The following is a 16,969-nucleotide window of genomic DNA, read 5'->3' as shown; positions in this document are numbered from 1 at the left end:
CTGTCGTCATTGACGATGATGTGGGGCAGAAAAATAGCGAAATTCTGCTTGACCCGAAGAAGTGTCGGAACATCGATGCTGGCGATGAGTCCTAAATGACTTTTTTCAGCTCAGAAATTGTTTTGCTGTTGTTTCTGTACACTTCGCCTTTAATATGGCCCTACAAAAAGTAGTCGAATGTGTTCAGATCTGGAGAATACAGCGGGCAATACAGGGCCATGTTGGTGGCCTCTGGTTATCCCAGAATTAGAATGTGGTCTCCAAACTTCTCCTCCTTCGATGGGGTCGATCTCTATCTTGCATGAACCACATCGTGTCGATATCAAGATCACTTTTGGATAATGGGGATGAAATCATCTTCCAAAACCTTGGCGTACCGTTCGATAGTCCCCGTTCCATCAAGGAATATCGCATCGATTATTCTGTGACCGGACATTCCACACCACACAGTCACGCTTTGAGAGTGAAGAGACTTCTCGATCACGAAATGCGGACCTTAGTCCCCAAAACGCGCGAATTTTGCTTATCGACCAGTCCATTTTCACATGCACATGGCGGACAACAACAAGGCACGTGCCATGCGCATACTAATTGCCATAATGCCATCGGACAACCGTGCAATTTGGACGTCCTAGCCGGCGGGATGGCCGAGCGGTTCTAAGCGGTACAGTCTGGAACCGCGCGACCGCTACGGTCGCAGGTCCGAATCCTGCCTCGGGCATGGATGTGTGTGATGTCCTTAGGTTAGTTAGGTTTAAGTATTTCTGTTCTAAAGGACCGATGACCTCAGAAGTTAAGTCCCATAGTGCTCATAGCCATTTGAACCATTTTTGGACGTTCTGATGCAAGCCGTTCAGAAGTTATGGCGATTTTGTTTCATATACTTCAATAATTGTCAGCCTATAAGTTGCAGTGGTTATTCGGAAATGAAGAGACTTGCTCAGGTAGAGTAGCAAGGAGAGCTGCATCAAACTAGTCTTCGGACTAAAGACCACAACAACAACAACATGTGACCAGAATGAAATTTCCACTCTGCAGCGGAGTGTGCGCTGATATGAAACTCCATGGCAGATTAAAACTGTGTGCCGGACCGAGACTCGAACTCGGGACCTTTGCCTTTCGCGGGCAAGTGCTTTACCGACTGATCTACCCAAGAACGATTCCGCTGTAGAGTGAAAATTTCATTCTAGAAACATACCCCAGGCTGTGGCTAAGCCATGTCTCCGCAATATCCTTTCTTTGAGGGGTGTCAGTTGTGCAAGATTCGCAGGAGAGCTTCTGTAAAGTTTGGAAGGTAGGAGACGAGGTACTGGCAGACGTAATGCTGTGAGGACGGGGCGTGAGTCGTGCTTGGGTAGCTCAGTTGGTAGAGCACTTGCCCGCGAAAGGCAAAGGTCCCGAGTTCGAGTCTCTGTCCGGCACACAGTTTTAACCTACCAGGAAGTTTCAACAACATTTGATTTCGATGCTTTAAAAGTGGGAGATGGGGATTTACTGCTGTTTCTCTAAATCTAGAACTACGTTCTTGCTCGAGAATTGAAGCACAATAAAAAACTAACAGAAGGAAGCATGGAATGGGGAACTGTCGTTAATCCTAGTGCGAAACCAAAAACTTTTTCGGCTCTATCTCTTCTCCCTACTGGGTGGGGAGTAGCAGCGTTGCTTTTTGCCTGCGGTGAGATATGACAACGCAAAGCGTTTTGCCGAGGAGCGATCAGCTCGTGAAGATGAATAGCGTAAAGTGTTGTAAAACCCCTGCGGCCGGCAGCCGCGCTGAAAGGGTTGCGGCCGCCTCCGCCGCCGCCCCCGCCAGGTGTGTGGTAATTGCTGATGGGTATCGCACGGGCTAGCCAGCTGCCTGGCCGTGCTGTGGCTGCGCCCACCCTGCACTGCGCCCGGCGCAGCCCTCGCTTCTCGCGGGGAGCCAGCCGCTCCGCCGCTTAGCCTCCGCCCCCACACCCGCTGACGCCTCCACTGTGCGCGCCTCCAGCCGCGGAGCCTGGTCCCTTGAGAGCTACTCCTTTGTTTGTATTAAATGAGAAGCAGGATACTGACACAGTGGACGTCGTAAAGGAAGTGGCTGGTCTGCAGAGACAGGTCGAGGATATAGAGTCAGTGCGTAGTGGGAATGTCCGTGTTACTGATAAGTCGCATATATGTGCAGTATTTAATAATCACTTTCTGATTATAGCAGGTGAACTAAATAGTCCCAACAGGGAATCATATAGCGCTCTTAGAAAAAAGTGTCCCGAGACTTACCTGAAATGTTCCTCCATGATACTGACTAGAGGGAGATTAATAATTAGATCACTAAAGACCAAGAACTCTCATGGATATGACGGGGTATCTAGCAGACTACTGAAGTATTGTTCTATGTATGTTAGCCCAGCACTTAGCCATATCTGTAACTTTTCCTTTAGGTGTGGTCGGTTTCCCGACCGATGAAAGTACTCGGTAGTGAAGCCACTTTATAAAAAGGGAGACAGGGATAATGTTGACAATTTTTGCTAAAGTTCTCAAGAAGTTTGTATATGTAAGGTTACTGCAGCATTTAAATTCACATAATTTGCTGTCAAATGTACAGTTTAGTTTTAGAATTGGTTTAACAACAGAAAATGCTATATTCTCTTTCCTCTGTGATGTTTTGGGCGGATTAAATAAAAGGTTGCGAGCGCTAGGTGTTTTCTTTGATTTAACGAATCCTTTTGACTGTGTTGACTACAAAATATTACTGCAGAAGTTGGACCATTATGGAGTCAGGGCAGTAGCTTACAATTGGTTCGCCTCTTACTTTAAGAACAGAAAGCAGAAGCTAATTCTCCGCAATATTGAGAGTGGTAGTGATGTTCAGTCCCAATGGGGCACTGTTAAGTGGGGCGTTCCCCAAGGGTTGGTGCTGGGGCCACTGCTGTTTCTAATTTATATAAATGATATGCTTATAGTATTACAGGTGATTCAAAAACATTTCTGTTTGCTGATGACACCAGCTTGCTAGTGAAGGATCTTGTGTGTAATCTTGAAACAGTATCAAATAATGTAGTTCATGAAATAGGTTCGTGGCTTGTGAAAAATAATTTGATGCTAAATCACAGTAAGACTCAGTTTTTACAGTTTTTAACTCACAATTCAACAATAACCGATATTTTGATCATATGGGCATATTATAAGCGAGACGGAACAGTTCAAGTTCCTAGGCGTTCGGATAGATAGTAAGCTGTTGTGGAAAGCCGATGTCCAGGATCTTGTTCAGAAACTAAATGCTGCTTTATTTACCATTAGAACAGCATCTGAAATAAGTGACAGTTCAACACGAAAAGTAGTCTACTTCGCATATTTTCATACGCTTATGTCGTATGGTATTATTTTTTGTGGTAATTCTTCTGATTCAAAAAGGGTATTTTTGGGTCAAAAATGGGCTGTTCAAGCTATATGTGGTTTAAGTTCGAGAACCTCTTGTCGACTCCTATTCAATAGTCTGGAAATTCTGATATTGCCCTCACACTATATATTTTCTTTAATGTCGTTTGTTGTTAGCAATATGAAACGTCCCCTTAGAAAAATTATACATGACTGTGCTTAAACTGACACACAATAGTTTTTAGCGCAACGCAATCTGACTTTCAATAATCCCTACAAGAGAATGGCCCTGACTAACATTAACCTATATGTTTCACAAATCACTTACCTCACAAAAATCTTCGTTACTCCAACTACTGCAATACAGCGAGCGCCACTACTGCCAGCTAACTAAAAGATTCAAACTACGGAAGTCACTAACTACTGATAGGCACAGTTAGCAAATGAAAGATTTTAATAGAGAACAATCAATGTATTTACCTTTATAGTCATAATATATATATCAGTTCATGACACCAATTCTTACAAATTTCAAAACTCCGCCATCTCTCTCCCCACGTCCACCACTGCTGGCGGCTCACCTCTAACTGAGCAACGCTACGCGCTGTTAGCATCCAGCTGCCGCTGCCCAACACTACAATGGCAGACAACAATGCAAACCAGCCACAGACGCACACGGCAAAGCCAGTGATTTTCATACAGAGCGCTACGTGGCGGCGGCGTTACCAATAAAAAAAACCTAAACTGCCTACTTACAGCAATATTAGCCTATTCCCAAGAGTTAGCAGCTTTCACTCAGTTAATACTAGGCAGAAATCAAATCTGCATGTGGAATACACTTCCTTGACTCTTGAGCAGAAAGGAGTGCAGTATTCCGCTGCATCCATTTTCAATAAGCTACCACAAGAACTCAAAAATCTTAGCAGTAGCCGAAACTCTTTGAAGTCTAAACCGAAGAGTTTCCTCATGGCTCACTCCTTCTATTCTGTGGAGGAGCTTTTAGAAGAGCTAAGAAATTAATCATATTACAGTGTTACATTGTTGAATTCCTTTATTTAAACTTACGACTTGTCATCTGAATGTGTTTTTTATATTTCATTTTATCTCCTTGTACTATCGTGTTATAATTTCATGTATTGACTCGTTCCATGACCATGGAGACTTCTCCTTAATTTGGTCCCACGAAACAATAGATAAATAAATAAATAATAAAAAAAAACGTTCTTCAGACTGCAGACGATTAGGCAATCATGGCCTCCACTGAAGATGACCTTTAGCATGCAGTAAAAATAGTGGCGGAGGGCAATTAAGATATTTCTATCAGTTTCTGGCTAGTCAACGAAAATAATTACAACGACATGACCTTACAAAGGTTAAGGTGACAGATGTTAACTACCTGGAAATCTACATATATGTCCCACAAGCCACGTGACGGTGTGTGGTGGAGGGTACTTCTGGTGTCACTGTCTGATCCTGCCTTCACTCCTCCATTCGCTAAAGGTCCGTCGAAAGAGTGATTGGTGGTAAGCCTATGTATTAGCTTTAATTTATCGAATTTTCTTGTCTTGGTCATTTCGCGAGATGTATGTGGGAGGAACTAATATGTTATCCGACTGTTTCCGGAAAGAGCTCTCTCGAAATTTCAATAGTAAACCTCTCCATGATGCAGAATGCCTCTCTTGTAGCGTCTCCCACTAGAGTTTGTTTAGCATGTCTTGCAAACGATCTCTCGCTGACTAAACAATCCCGCGACAAATAAGGGTTGCAGATTGATGAAACATTCTCGAGAATCGATGGAACAAGCATCTTGTAAGTCATTTGTTTCAAGGATGAGCTTTATTTCCTTAAAAATCTCCCTATGAATCTCAGTCACGCATCTGCTTTTCCTACTATTTGTTTTATGCGATCATGCCACTTAAGGGGTCTAGTGGCTACCGTTGCTACTTCTGCATCACGGGGTCCCGACTTCGATTCACGGCCGAGTTGGGGAATTTCTCTGCCCGGGGGCTGACTCTATGTGTTGACCGCCTCATTTGATCATCATCATTCGTGACAGTGGCTAGATTAGACTGTGAAAACAATTGGACAGTGAAGAAATTGGGACTTTGTACGGACGCTTATGACCACGCAGTTGAGCGCCCCACAAACCAAACATCATCATCATTCCACTTAAGGTTTCTCTGGATAGTTATTCAGAGATATTTTACCACAGATGTTCTTTCGTGGTAGGGAAGCTAAATAACGTGACAAAGGAAATGCTAAGGCTCATTCTATAGGTGGGGTAAGTGAAGTGAAATAGAAAGGAGACAAGTATTTCTGGTCAGACGAGTACAGAGTAACATCAACAACAGCAGCAAATGGTGTAACAGAGGTAGGATTTGTTATGAAGAGATAAGTGCGGCAGAGAGTGAGTTACTGTGAACAGTACAACGACTTGTAATTATGTGCAGCTGTCCTACGATCCTTCTTGAAAACGGGAATGGCCTGCACTTGTTTCCAGTCGGTAAAGTGTCGCAGCAAGTCTTGATTTATTTGTGGATGACGTCGAGCGGATACTACAACATACACAAAATATTAGATCACTTCATTAATATTTGAACAATCTAAAATACTTAACTCGGAGACAATTGTTACTGTCGCTGAGCACTAAGTTTTATGACTTGATACAATGGAGAATGATGCTTTCATCTCAGTGCTCCATGGATTATAACTTCGATACACTGTTCTGAGAAATAGTTCTGTTAGGTCGGAGACGGATCTCTGCCAAGACGATGCCGTCGTCGTAGACGATGATTGCAGAGTGGGGCTGAACGACGTTCGTAACATCTTGAAGCCGTGTCTAAGCCGCCATCTGTGATTCGTTACTGTCTCAGACAGTGAATGTCCTTACTTGTGTCTCCATCGTAAGATACGAACTTTGAGATGGGACCTCGTTCTTCGGTCGACACCACACAGTCGCTAGGTACCCTTGGTTGCTCCAGCAAAGTGCGATTAACTGCTGCTAGAAGAGAGCAATTGCTTTAGAACCTTACAAGTATTCACCTCGTCCTTAATTGGGAGTAATATTGTAAAGCGATATGATGTGGAAGGATTGTGATAGGGGAGGCGATTGGTCGATTTTGGTTTATTTGGATAATTTCAGGAATATGTGATTCATCTATAAAAGAGAATGCATATAAGACGCCATTGCGACCTAGTCTTGAGTACTGTTCGAGTGTTTGGGATCCGTACCAGGTCGGATTACAGAATGACAACTAATCAGTTCAGAGACTGGCTACTAGATTTGTTACCAGTAGGTTCGAACAACGTACAAGTATTACGGTGCGTCGGAAACACAAATGGGAAACCCTGTAGGGAAGGCGACGATCTTCTCGAAAAAAACTCCTGAGAAAGTTCAGTGAAACGACATTTCATGCTGACTGCAGAACGATTCTACTGCGGCCAGCATGAATTTCGCGTAAGGATCACTATGATAAGAGAGAAATTAGGGCTCATACAGACTCATATAGACAGTGTTTTTCTCGTTCTGTTTGCGAATGGAACAGGAAAGTAAATGAATAGTGGTGGTACAGGTATCCTCCGCCACACACCATATGGTGTTTTCCGGAGTATGTATATCGACGTAGATATAGAGGCCTTTCAACTACTAAGCGATTGTAGATGCTTTTCTGTTCGGCTATCTCAATACCTCATTTCGACGTTCGTACAATCATTGAATAGAGGAACCATATTACGATCTTCCGCTGTGAAACAGTTTCGGAAGATCGAATTGGGTGTATTGGCCTTTTCTCTGTTACCTTCCATTACGGTGCCTGTGTGGTCACTGAGTCACTGAGTAGATAATTTCGAGCCGTTTACTCATTTTACGTAAGACCAAAACCTCTTAGGGCTTTTAGTCACATCGGCTGACAAAATTTTACTTTCAAAGTCATTGAACGTTTCTTCACGCGCCTACGCCGATGCCAGATGATACTGAGTCTTGCCGTGGGCAGCGTTCAAAACATTTTGGCACTCGTCGCCATAGTTTTTCCATTCAATATATTCCGCAATTATCTTCCGTACAGCTATGTTCGATATTCTTCTCGTCAGTTTCCGCTTTAAAAACAGACGCAACAACAGCTTATGGGTAAAATATATTATTCAGTATCAACCGATCAAGTCGTGATTGCTGAGACATTTTATCGAGTGGTTGTTATCCCCCTAGGTAATTTATTATGATGTCATAGTCAGATCCCGTTGAAATTTACATCCAATGAAGTTTTTTTTCTCTCCATCGCTGTGGTACTTCGAAATGTTTACGAAACTGTAAGAACAACTATTCTAAAACATTTACTATTAGATAAAGAGTTTTCCGTCCCCTGTCTTCTCTCTCCTTTACTTTTACATACTTTCTTTAGTTGTACTTTGTTTCTTGACACCGTCGTTACATAAAATAAAGAAATTACAAAATGAACTGCTAAATGCGTCTTAATTTGAAAATGGTATCAGGTCACTTTGGAAGGAGATCACTGTATATTCCAGATAGTTATTCAAAACCATGTGGCAGTTGCTAAAGGTTACAGACAAACGTTATTTGGGCCGACGCGTGAAAAAAGAAAACGTGGGGGCAAGTGAATACACCTCAAAGCGGCTAGAGCATGGAGCACAGCGAAGTCAAGGTCGGAATTTTGTTTCCAAGATGACGCATCAGAACACGTGCTGCACACGTTGTGTCTTGAAATCTGACACCGGCGCTGCGAAGGAACGCGCTGTTGTTCAAACAAACTAAAATGTCACATACGAGGAATTCGCGCATTCATGAGCACGGAAGTGAATCACGCCGCAGTATCAAGCTCAAAATACAGTCTGCGAGAATGAAAGAAGAAACCGGTAGGCTGTCTGCATAAAAGTGACGTGTTCACTTCTATGAAGAACTTGCACTGCGCCATGGATAAGAATCAATTCTAGATGAAATACATGGTGTTCTAAAATGATTCACCTGATTTCACATGATATTTGTCTTCTGCGTGGTTGAAAATTAAATTTTAGAGTGAATATTAACACTCTGTGAAGAATCACAAGAGGAGGAGGTATACTTGGAAAAGGCCGGGAGATACGGGAAGATTTCAATTAGATTACATCATGGTCAGACAGAGATTCCGAAATCACATACTGGATTGTAAGGCGTACGCAGGAGCAGACATAGACTCAGATCACAATATAGTAGTGATGAAGTTCAAGACATTAGTCAGGAAGAATCAATACGCTAAGAAGTGGGATACGGAAGTTCTAAGGAATGACGAGATACGTCTGAAGTTCTCTAACGCTATAGATACAGCAATAAGGTATAGAGCAGAAGGCAACACAGTTGAAGAGGAATGGACGTCTCTAAAAAGGACCATCACAGAAGTTGGGAAGGAAAACATAGGTACAAAGAAGGTAGCTGCGAAGAAACCATGGGTAACAGAAGAAATACTTCAGTTGATTGATCAAAGGAGGAAGTACAAACATGTTCCGGGAAAATCAGGAATACAGAAATACAAGTCGCTGAGGAATGAAATAAATAGGAAGTGCAGGGAAGCTAAGACGAAATGGCTGCAGGAAAAATGTGAAGACATCGAAAAAGATACGATTGTCGGAAGGACAGACTCAGCATACAGGAAAGTCAAAACAACCTTTGGTGACATTAAAAGCAACGGGAATTCCACTGATAAATGCAGAGGAGAGAAAAGATAGGAGGAAAGAGTACATTGAAAGCCTCTATGAGGGTGAAGATTTGTCTGACGTGATAGAAGAAGAAACAAGAGTCGATTTAGAAGAGATAGGGGATCCAGTATTAGAATCGGAATTTAAAAGAGCTTTGGAGGACTTACGGTCAATTAAGGCAGAAGGGATAGATAACATTCCATCAGAATTTCTAAAATCATTAGGGGAAGTGGCAACAAAACGACTATTCACGTTGGTGTGTAGAATATATGAGTCTGGCTACATACCATCTGACTTTCGGAAAAGCATCATCCACACAATTCCGAAGACGGCAAGAGCTGACAAGTGCGAGAATTATCGCACAATCAGCTTGACAGCTCATGCATCGAAGCTGCTTACAAGAATAATATACAGAAGAATGGAAAAGAAAATTGAGAATGCGCTAGGTGACGATCAGTTTGGCTTTAGGAAAAGTAAAGGCACGAGAGAGGCAATTCTGACGTTACGGCTAATAATGGAAGCAAGGCTAAAGAAAAATCAAGACACGTTCATAGGATTTGTCGACCTGGAAAAAGCGTTCGACAATATAAAATGGTGCAAGCTGGTCAAGATTCTGAAAAAAGTAGGGGTAAGCTGTAGGGAGAGAGGGGTCATATACAATATGTGCAACAACCAAGAGGGAATAATAAGAGTGGACGATCAAAACCGAAGTGTTCGTATTAAGAAAGGAGTAAGACAAGGCTGTAGCCTTTCGCCCCTACTCTTCAATCTGTATATCGAGGAAGCAATGATGGAGATAAAAGAAAGGTTCAGGAGTGGAATTAAAATACGAGGTGAAAGGATATCAATGATACGATTCGCTGATGACATTGCTATCCTGATTGAAAGTGAAGAAGAATTAAATGATATGCTGAACGGAATGAACAGTCTAATGAGTACACAGTATGGTTTAAGAGTAAATCGGAGAAAGACGAAGGTAATGAGAAGTAGTAGAAATGAGAAGAGCGAGAAACTTAACATCAGGATTGATGGTCACGAAGTCAGTGAAGTTAAGGAATTCTGCTACCTAGGCAGTAAAATAACCAATGGCGGACGGAGCAAGGAGGACATCAAAAGAAGAGTCGCTTTGGCAAAAAAAGGCATTTCTGGCCAAGAGAAGTCTACTAATATCAAATACCGGCCTTAATTTGAGGAAGAAATTTCTGAGGATGTACGTCTGGAGTACAGCATTGTATGGCAGTGAAACATGGACTGTGGGAAAACCGGAACAGAAGAGAATCGAAGCATTTGAGATGTGGTGCTATAGACGAATGTTGAAAATTAGGTGGACTGATAAGGTAAGGAATGAGGAGGTTCTACGCAGAATCGGAGAGGAAAGGAATAAGTGTAAAACACTGATAAGGAGAAGGGACAGGATGATAGGACATCTGCTAAGACATGAGGGAATGACTTCCATGGTACTAGAGGGAGCTGTAGAGGGCAAGAACTGTAGAGGAAGACAGAGATTGGAATACGCCAAGCAAATAATTGAGGACGTAGGTTGCAAGTGCTACTCTGAGATGAAGAGGTTAGCAGAGGAAAGGAATTGGTGGCGGGCCGCATCAAACCAGTCAGTAGACTGATGACCAAAAAAAAAATTAACTTACCCGTCAAAATTATAAGCAACAATCAAAAAATTTATTTCGAAGGACGTGCAGCTCAGAGGCGGGAACCCAACTGACCAAAATCGCCGTGAGCACTGAGGTAACAATTCCACCGGCGCACCAGGCTGAAGATACCCAAAAATGGCTCTGAGCACTATGGGACTTAACATCTGTGGTCATCAGTCCCCTAGAACTTAGAACTACTTAACCCTAAATAACCTAAGGAAAACACACACATCCATGCCCAAGGCAGGATTCGAACCTGTGACCGTAGCGGTCATGTGGTTCCAGACTGAAGCGCCTAGAACCGCACGGCCACACCGGCCTGCTGAAGATACCCGTTTGATAAGTCACCTTGTCGTGTTAGTCGGAGAAGTCCGTATCTGCCTGCAGCACATCCTCGTCTGACAGGGATCGTGGCCCCATCAATAACTTTTGTAAGGGACAGAAGGCGTGATAAATGCGTTGGGAGAGATCAGGACTATAGAGCGGGTGGTCGATTGTCACCCACTTGAGTTGGCCTAACTTCTGTGTAACTCCCAGGTCGACTGGCAGCTTGTATCGAATCGCGACCAGCATGGAACTTGATGCACCATTCCACAACGCAGGTTTTCGACAACCATGCTCCCCCATGCGCATTCTTCATTCTCCGATGGAAGTTGGTCCTTCAGGATCTGACAAAACAGTAACTGCACGTTGGTCCTGTGGTATATATACATGATAACTTTCTGATTTGTGTAGTCACACTTGATAACTAGTGTCAATAACGTGCAATGGTCAATTTCAGATCCAAAATATAACAAAATAATGTTAAGAAATATAAACAGGATGGTCCACTCAAAAGTTTCTGCACAACTATCTCTTGGACAAAAATAGATTCTGAAAAACGATTTTCACAGGTATGAATGTATGGCTGGAATTCATGAAAGTTGATGCTATGAGATATTCTAAAACCCAAGCAAATACTACTTTCAACGCAAACTTTTTTTTAAATGGACATTTCGTATTATTTCTTGTCTGTAACATGAAAAATCGCAAAAAGAATGGCCTTGATTGCATTGCAATAGGTCAGTTACATCCCAAGTAATTACAAAGTGAATTTGACGCTTGAAACGAACGAAGCGCGCCACTATTGCACATCCCGAAACAGCTCCCCACGTCATCCTATCCTGTGCAAGCCTCTTCATCTTTGGTTAACTAATCCAACCCACATCCTTCTGAATCTGCTTACTGTATTCATCTCTTGGCCTCGCTCTACGGTTTTTACCCCCCCCCCCCTCCCCCCACGGTTCCCTCCAGCACTAAATTGCTGAATCCTTGATGCCTCAGAATGTGTCCTACCATTCGATCCCTTCTAGTAGTCAGATTGCGCCACAAATTTCTTATCTCCCCAATTCCGTTCAATACCTTCTTATTAGTTACGTGATCTACCCATCTAATCCTGAGCATTCTTCTGTAGCACCACGTTTCTGAGGCTTCTATTCTCTTCTTGTCTAAACTGTTATTGTCCATGCTTCACTTCCATACATGGCTACACTCCATACAAATACTTTCAAAAAGGACTTCCTGACACTTAAATCTATAGCAATGCCAACAAGTTTCTCTTCTTCAGCAACACTTTTCTTGCCACGGCCAGTCTACATTTTATATCCTCCTTTCTACAACCGTCATCAGTTATTTTGCATGAAAAATAGCAAAACTTACTTACTACTTTAAATGTCTCGCTTCCTAAGTAATTCGAATACATTCCTTGATCCTCTTTTTGCTTTTGTTGATGTTTATCTTGTATCATCTTTTGAAGACATTCCAAGTCCTTTGCTGTCATTAGCAGACCTCAAAGTTTTTGTTTCCTTTCCCTGGACTTACATTCCTACTCCAAATTTTTTTTTGTTTCCCGAGTTGCTTGCTCAATATACTGATTGAATAAAATCGGAAACAGACTACGACCCTGTCTCAGTTCTTCCTTTTCGTGCTCCTCAATTCTTATAACCGGCCTTTTTGTTTCCGTACAAATTGTAAATAGCCTTTCGCTCCCTGTATTTTACCCCTCCCACCTTTAGAATTTCAAAGAGAGCATTCCGGTCAACACTGTCATAGCTTTCTCTAAGTCTACGAATTCTACAATCGTATTTTAACCTATTTTCTTTTAGAAGGCCTAGTGTCAGTATTGCCTTGTATGTTCCTACATTTCTCATGAATTCAAACTGATCTTCCCAAGGTCAGGCTCTACCAGTTTTTTCATTCTTATGTAAAGGATTCTTATTATTATTTTGCAACAATGAAAAATTAAACAAATAGTTCATTAATTTTGACACCTGTCAGCACCTGCTTTCAATGGGATTTGAATTATTATATTCTTCTGGAAGTTTGAAGGTATTTCTCCTTTCTCATACATCTTGCTCACCAGGTGGAAGAGTTTTGTCATGTCTGGCTCTCCCAAGGCTATCAGTAGCTCAGACGGGATGTTGTCTACTCCCAGTCTTTGTTTCGACTTTCAGTGCTTTCTCAAATTCTTCACGCACTATCATATCTCCCTTCTCATCTTCATCTACGTCCTTTTCCATTTCCACAATACTTCCCTCAAGTACATATATACTCCTTCCACCTTTCAGCTTTCCCTTCTTTGTTTAGAATTGGTTTTCCATCTGAGCTCTTGATATTAATACAGGTGGTTCTCTTTTCTCCAAAGATCTCTTTAATTTTCCTGTAGGCAGCATCTATCTTATCCCTAGAACTACATGCTTCTACATCCTTGTATTTGTCCTGTAGCAATTCCTGCTTAGCCATTTTGCACTTGTCGATCTCATTTTCTAGACGTTTGTATTCCCTTTCGCCTGCTTCATTTATTGAATTTTTATATTTTCTTCTTTCATCGATTAAATTAAATATTTCTTGCGTTACCCAATAATTTCTACTAACCCTCGTCTTTTGACCTGCTTGATCCTTTGTTGCCTTCATTACTTCATCTCTCAAAGCTTCCCGTTCTTCTTCCACTGTATTCCTTTCCCCTGCTCTTTTCAATCGTTCGATAATGATTTTGATGAAACTCTCTACAACCTCTGGAAAGGAAAGTACATAGCAAATCCTGGTTCATGGTATTACTGACAACTTTCTTTCTCTCATGCCTAGTACAGCAAGATAACCCGCGAATCATGCAAAGGGGGAAAATACAGTTTCCATATTCCTAGATTTTCTGATGGATTTTGACACAGCGCCCCACTATAGACTGCTAATGAAGGTCCGAGTATACGGAATAGTTTCCCCGATATGTGAGTGCCTCGAAGACTTCTTACGTAAGAGGACCCAATACGCTGTCGCGGATGGCAAAGCTTTATCGGACACTAGGGTACCGTCAGAAGTGCCCTAGGAAAGTGTGACAGTACTGCTCTTGTGTGTTTAGAGGAAACACACAAACTGTCTGACGGACAGTGTGAACTCCAATCTCTGACTGTCTGCTGATGACGCTGCAGTGCAAGGGGAAGTGTCGTCAACGAGTAATTAGAGGACGATACTGGACGGAGTAGACTAAATTTGTATTTGGAATGACAGATAGTAATTTGCTCTAAATGTAGAAAACCCTAATGGTACCTGGTTTCGCAGGAAAGAGAGGATCAGGTTGTGAAAATCTGCCAGGGTCAATTACTGTTTGTTAAACTAGAACACACACAACTTTATTCCTCGAAACAACGCACAGTTTTGATTTTAAAACAACGAAGATCAATTCACGGCTGAATGCCCAACTGCAGAATATGTTTAAATGATTGCTTTAAAACACCAGGATTTAGAGTAACCGCTGAAGGCCTTACTTAAGTAAAATTACAATATCTTCTCGGCTAAGGGCCGAAATAATATTTCAGATCAGTTAAGGAAATTCTTTAAAAACAAAGCATTTATGAATTCCGGCTAAAGGCCATATTAAGGAAAATTCAAGTTGATTATTCAGCTGAAAGCCCAATAAAAAAATCTCTTTACATAATAAATGAGAGGCTTTAAAGATAAGCTTTTAAGCAGTACAACAGAAAGTTATCTTAAGATAATCTGAAGTATCTTGTTGGCTGAAGGCCAAAACAATTACTCAAGAATAATTAAAGACAACCTTAAGATAAACATTTACAGAACACGGCTGAAGGCAGTTTCAAGAATTCAAGATAGTTAAAAAGAAACCGTACAGACAAGGATTTACATATTAAAGCCACAGATTCTGAAACAAACGCGGCTGAATTCCAAAATCCAGAGCAACAAGAATCTTAAATGAAACATGGCTGAAGGCCTAATCTAATGTAGGCTGGTTTAATACTTCAGCAATGCTGAGGATTAATTCGGGTCCATCTACGGCGTTTGCATCTAAATCTGAGAAGGAATAAATCACGTGATTTTTCTCGCGCTCTGCACACCGCTGAGGCCGGGTTTTCCTTAAAAAAAATGGTTCAAATGGCTCTGAGCACTATGCTACTCAACTGCTGTGGTTGTCAGTCCACTAGAACTTAGAACTACTTAAACCTAACTAACCTAAGGACATCACACACACCCATGCCCGAGGCAGGATTCGAACCTGCGACCGTAGCAGTCGCACGGTTCCGGACTGCGCGCCTAGACCACCGCGGCCGGCGGGTTTTCCTAGGAGCAGGAATTTTGCGTCACGTGGTACCAAATTCACCACGCGCAGTTCGTCGTCCCTTCGACAGAGACGAAACAGTGAAGATCTTTCCAGATAGAGTGCAATGACTAGCGCAACATCGCTTTACGTCTAGCGTGACAGGTCAACTAATTCTGGACGAGTCTAATTCGCTGTATTCTATTGAAGCAAATGCTGCCAGTCAGGTAAAGGCCGTGTGCAAACTCGCTACAAAGTGTGCAAAAATGCTGCGAGTGAGTTTTAGTGCCTAGGAAGATAAACTGTTAATTGGCACAGTGCCACAACATATTACTAACAGTTTTCCTCCGCGTGTGATAAAATATAGAACAAAAATCTTCTTCTCCATCGTGCACTATATGTTTAGCTATCAGCAAACCTAGACGTTTCCTTTTCTTTTTCCCCACGAGATACATCAACTCTGTAAGGTATATTAGGATATTGTTTGAAGTAACAATACGTGTGGACTGAACAATTAATGCACTTGATGTTTCATTTTCTCGCGAAGCTCGATGCTGAAGCACGATTCAGCTGGTTACTGAGGAATGGGGCGTTCACTGTAACGAGGATAGTATGAGGTATTAGATTAAGTATTAATATCCCGCTGAGCCGCTGTTCATAATTCGAGAATTCCGCGTCGTTGTAATATCCCCTGTTTTCTCGGCAGATTTAAATCTTATGTAGGCTTTCGGTTTAAAACCGTCGTTCCTGCAAGCATGGATAATGAAAATTCTGTTTCTTTCCGAAACAGGTGTCAGCAGACCCTGTAGTGAATCGTCACTCAATCCGTAGAAGGCTGTGTGACAAGAGAGAACATATATCTGATCCATACAGACAACTGCACGATACTTAAGTCTGAACTATCGGATTCTTTCTAACCAAGCAATTCATTTTGCCCTGGCACTATTTCGTTTCTGGAGAACTTTCCGGTTATGTGCCATATTCTTCCACCTAAGTCTTAGAGTGCGAAGAGTTTTACGAGTGTGTTTACACAACCTTCAGAAATTATTAAACTCTGTAACTTTTATCAGTAATGTAGAAATTATTCGCCAGGTGGCGAACGACTTTCTCATTAAAATTTTCTAATCTGGGCTTCCTTACGAGGTGTGGACAATTGCTAGGTTTCACGTCCCTGGAATCTCCCCAGTCTCTGTTGATTTGCTGAACGGAAATAAAAGATTCACCAGTTGCTTCGGCCAGTCATTTCTGTGTGGATTTTAATTTCAATGGAACACCTAGCACAGATTGTTGCTCCATAAACTCACATACATTTGCAACCACTTCACGTGACTATGGAGAACTTTCTCCTTGCTTTGTGCTGGTGGGATCTTCAGCTTCGAGTGTCTTCTCCCAGAGTATTTACCAGAGGTGTATAAATTCTGCTTCCAGTCTTCCTGCCCCGTAACAATTGAGGAGACGGAGACACAAGAGGTGTAGTCCTGAAGCACAGTGGTTAAAGTAGGCTAACTTTGGTTTCCGTAGCCCTAGCAAGCTTCACGGGTCCCGTCCACCTTCTGCACCTGACAACAAGTAGCGCTATAAATCCAATATCATTAGCCAGGTTTGAGTATGTAGTTTCACTGCAGTTCATTTACGGTGGGAGCAGCGAAATGAACGAAACAAAATTAGAGGAGATTGAGAATAAATAAAG

General features: G+C 42.1%; 1 protein-coding gene across 1 annotated transcript in view; it reads left to right on the top strand.

The window, feature by feature from the left end:
* LOC126355458 (uncharacterized) overlaps positions 1 to 16,969 on the top strand; it is a 107,204-nt gene that overhangs the window by 51,446 nt on the left and 38,789 nt on the right. The window contains exon 3 of the mRNA XM_050005774.1: positions 1,769 to 1,820. Coding sequence (XP_049861731.1) covers positions 1,769 to 1,820 — 52 coding nt within the window. The remainder of the gene's footprint in view (positions 1 to 1,768; positions 1,821 to 16,969) is intronic.

Source organism: Schistocerca gregaria, chromosome 3 (genome assembly GCF_023897955.1).
Source record: "Schistocerca gregaria isolate iqSchGreg1 chromosome 3, iqSchGreg1.2, whole genome shotgun sequence".
Classification (NCBI taxonomy): domain Eukaryota; kingdom Metazoa; phylum Arthropoda; class Insecta; order Orthoptera; family Acrididae; genus Schistocerca; species Schistocerca gregaria.
The sequence above is the reverse complement of the archived record's forward strand: the minus strand, read 5'-3'. Positions and strand labels throughout refer to the sequence as shown.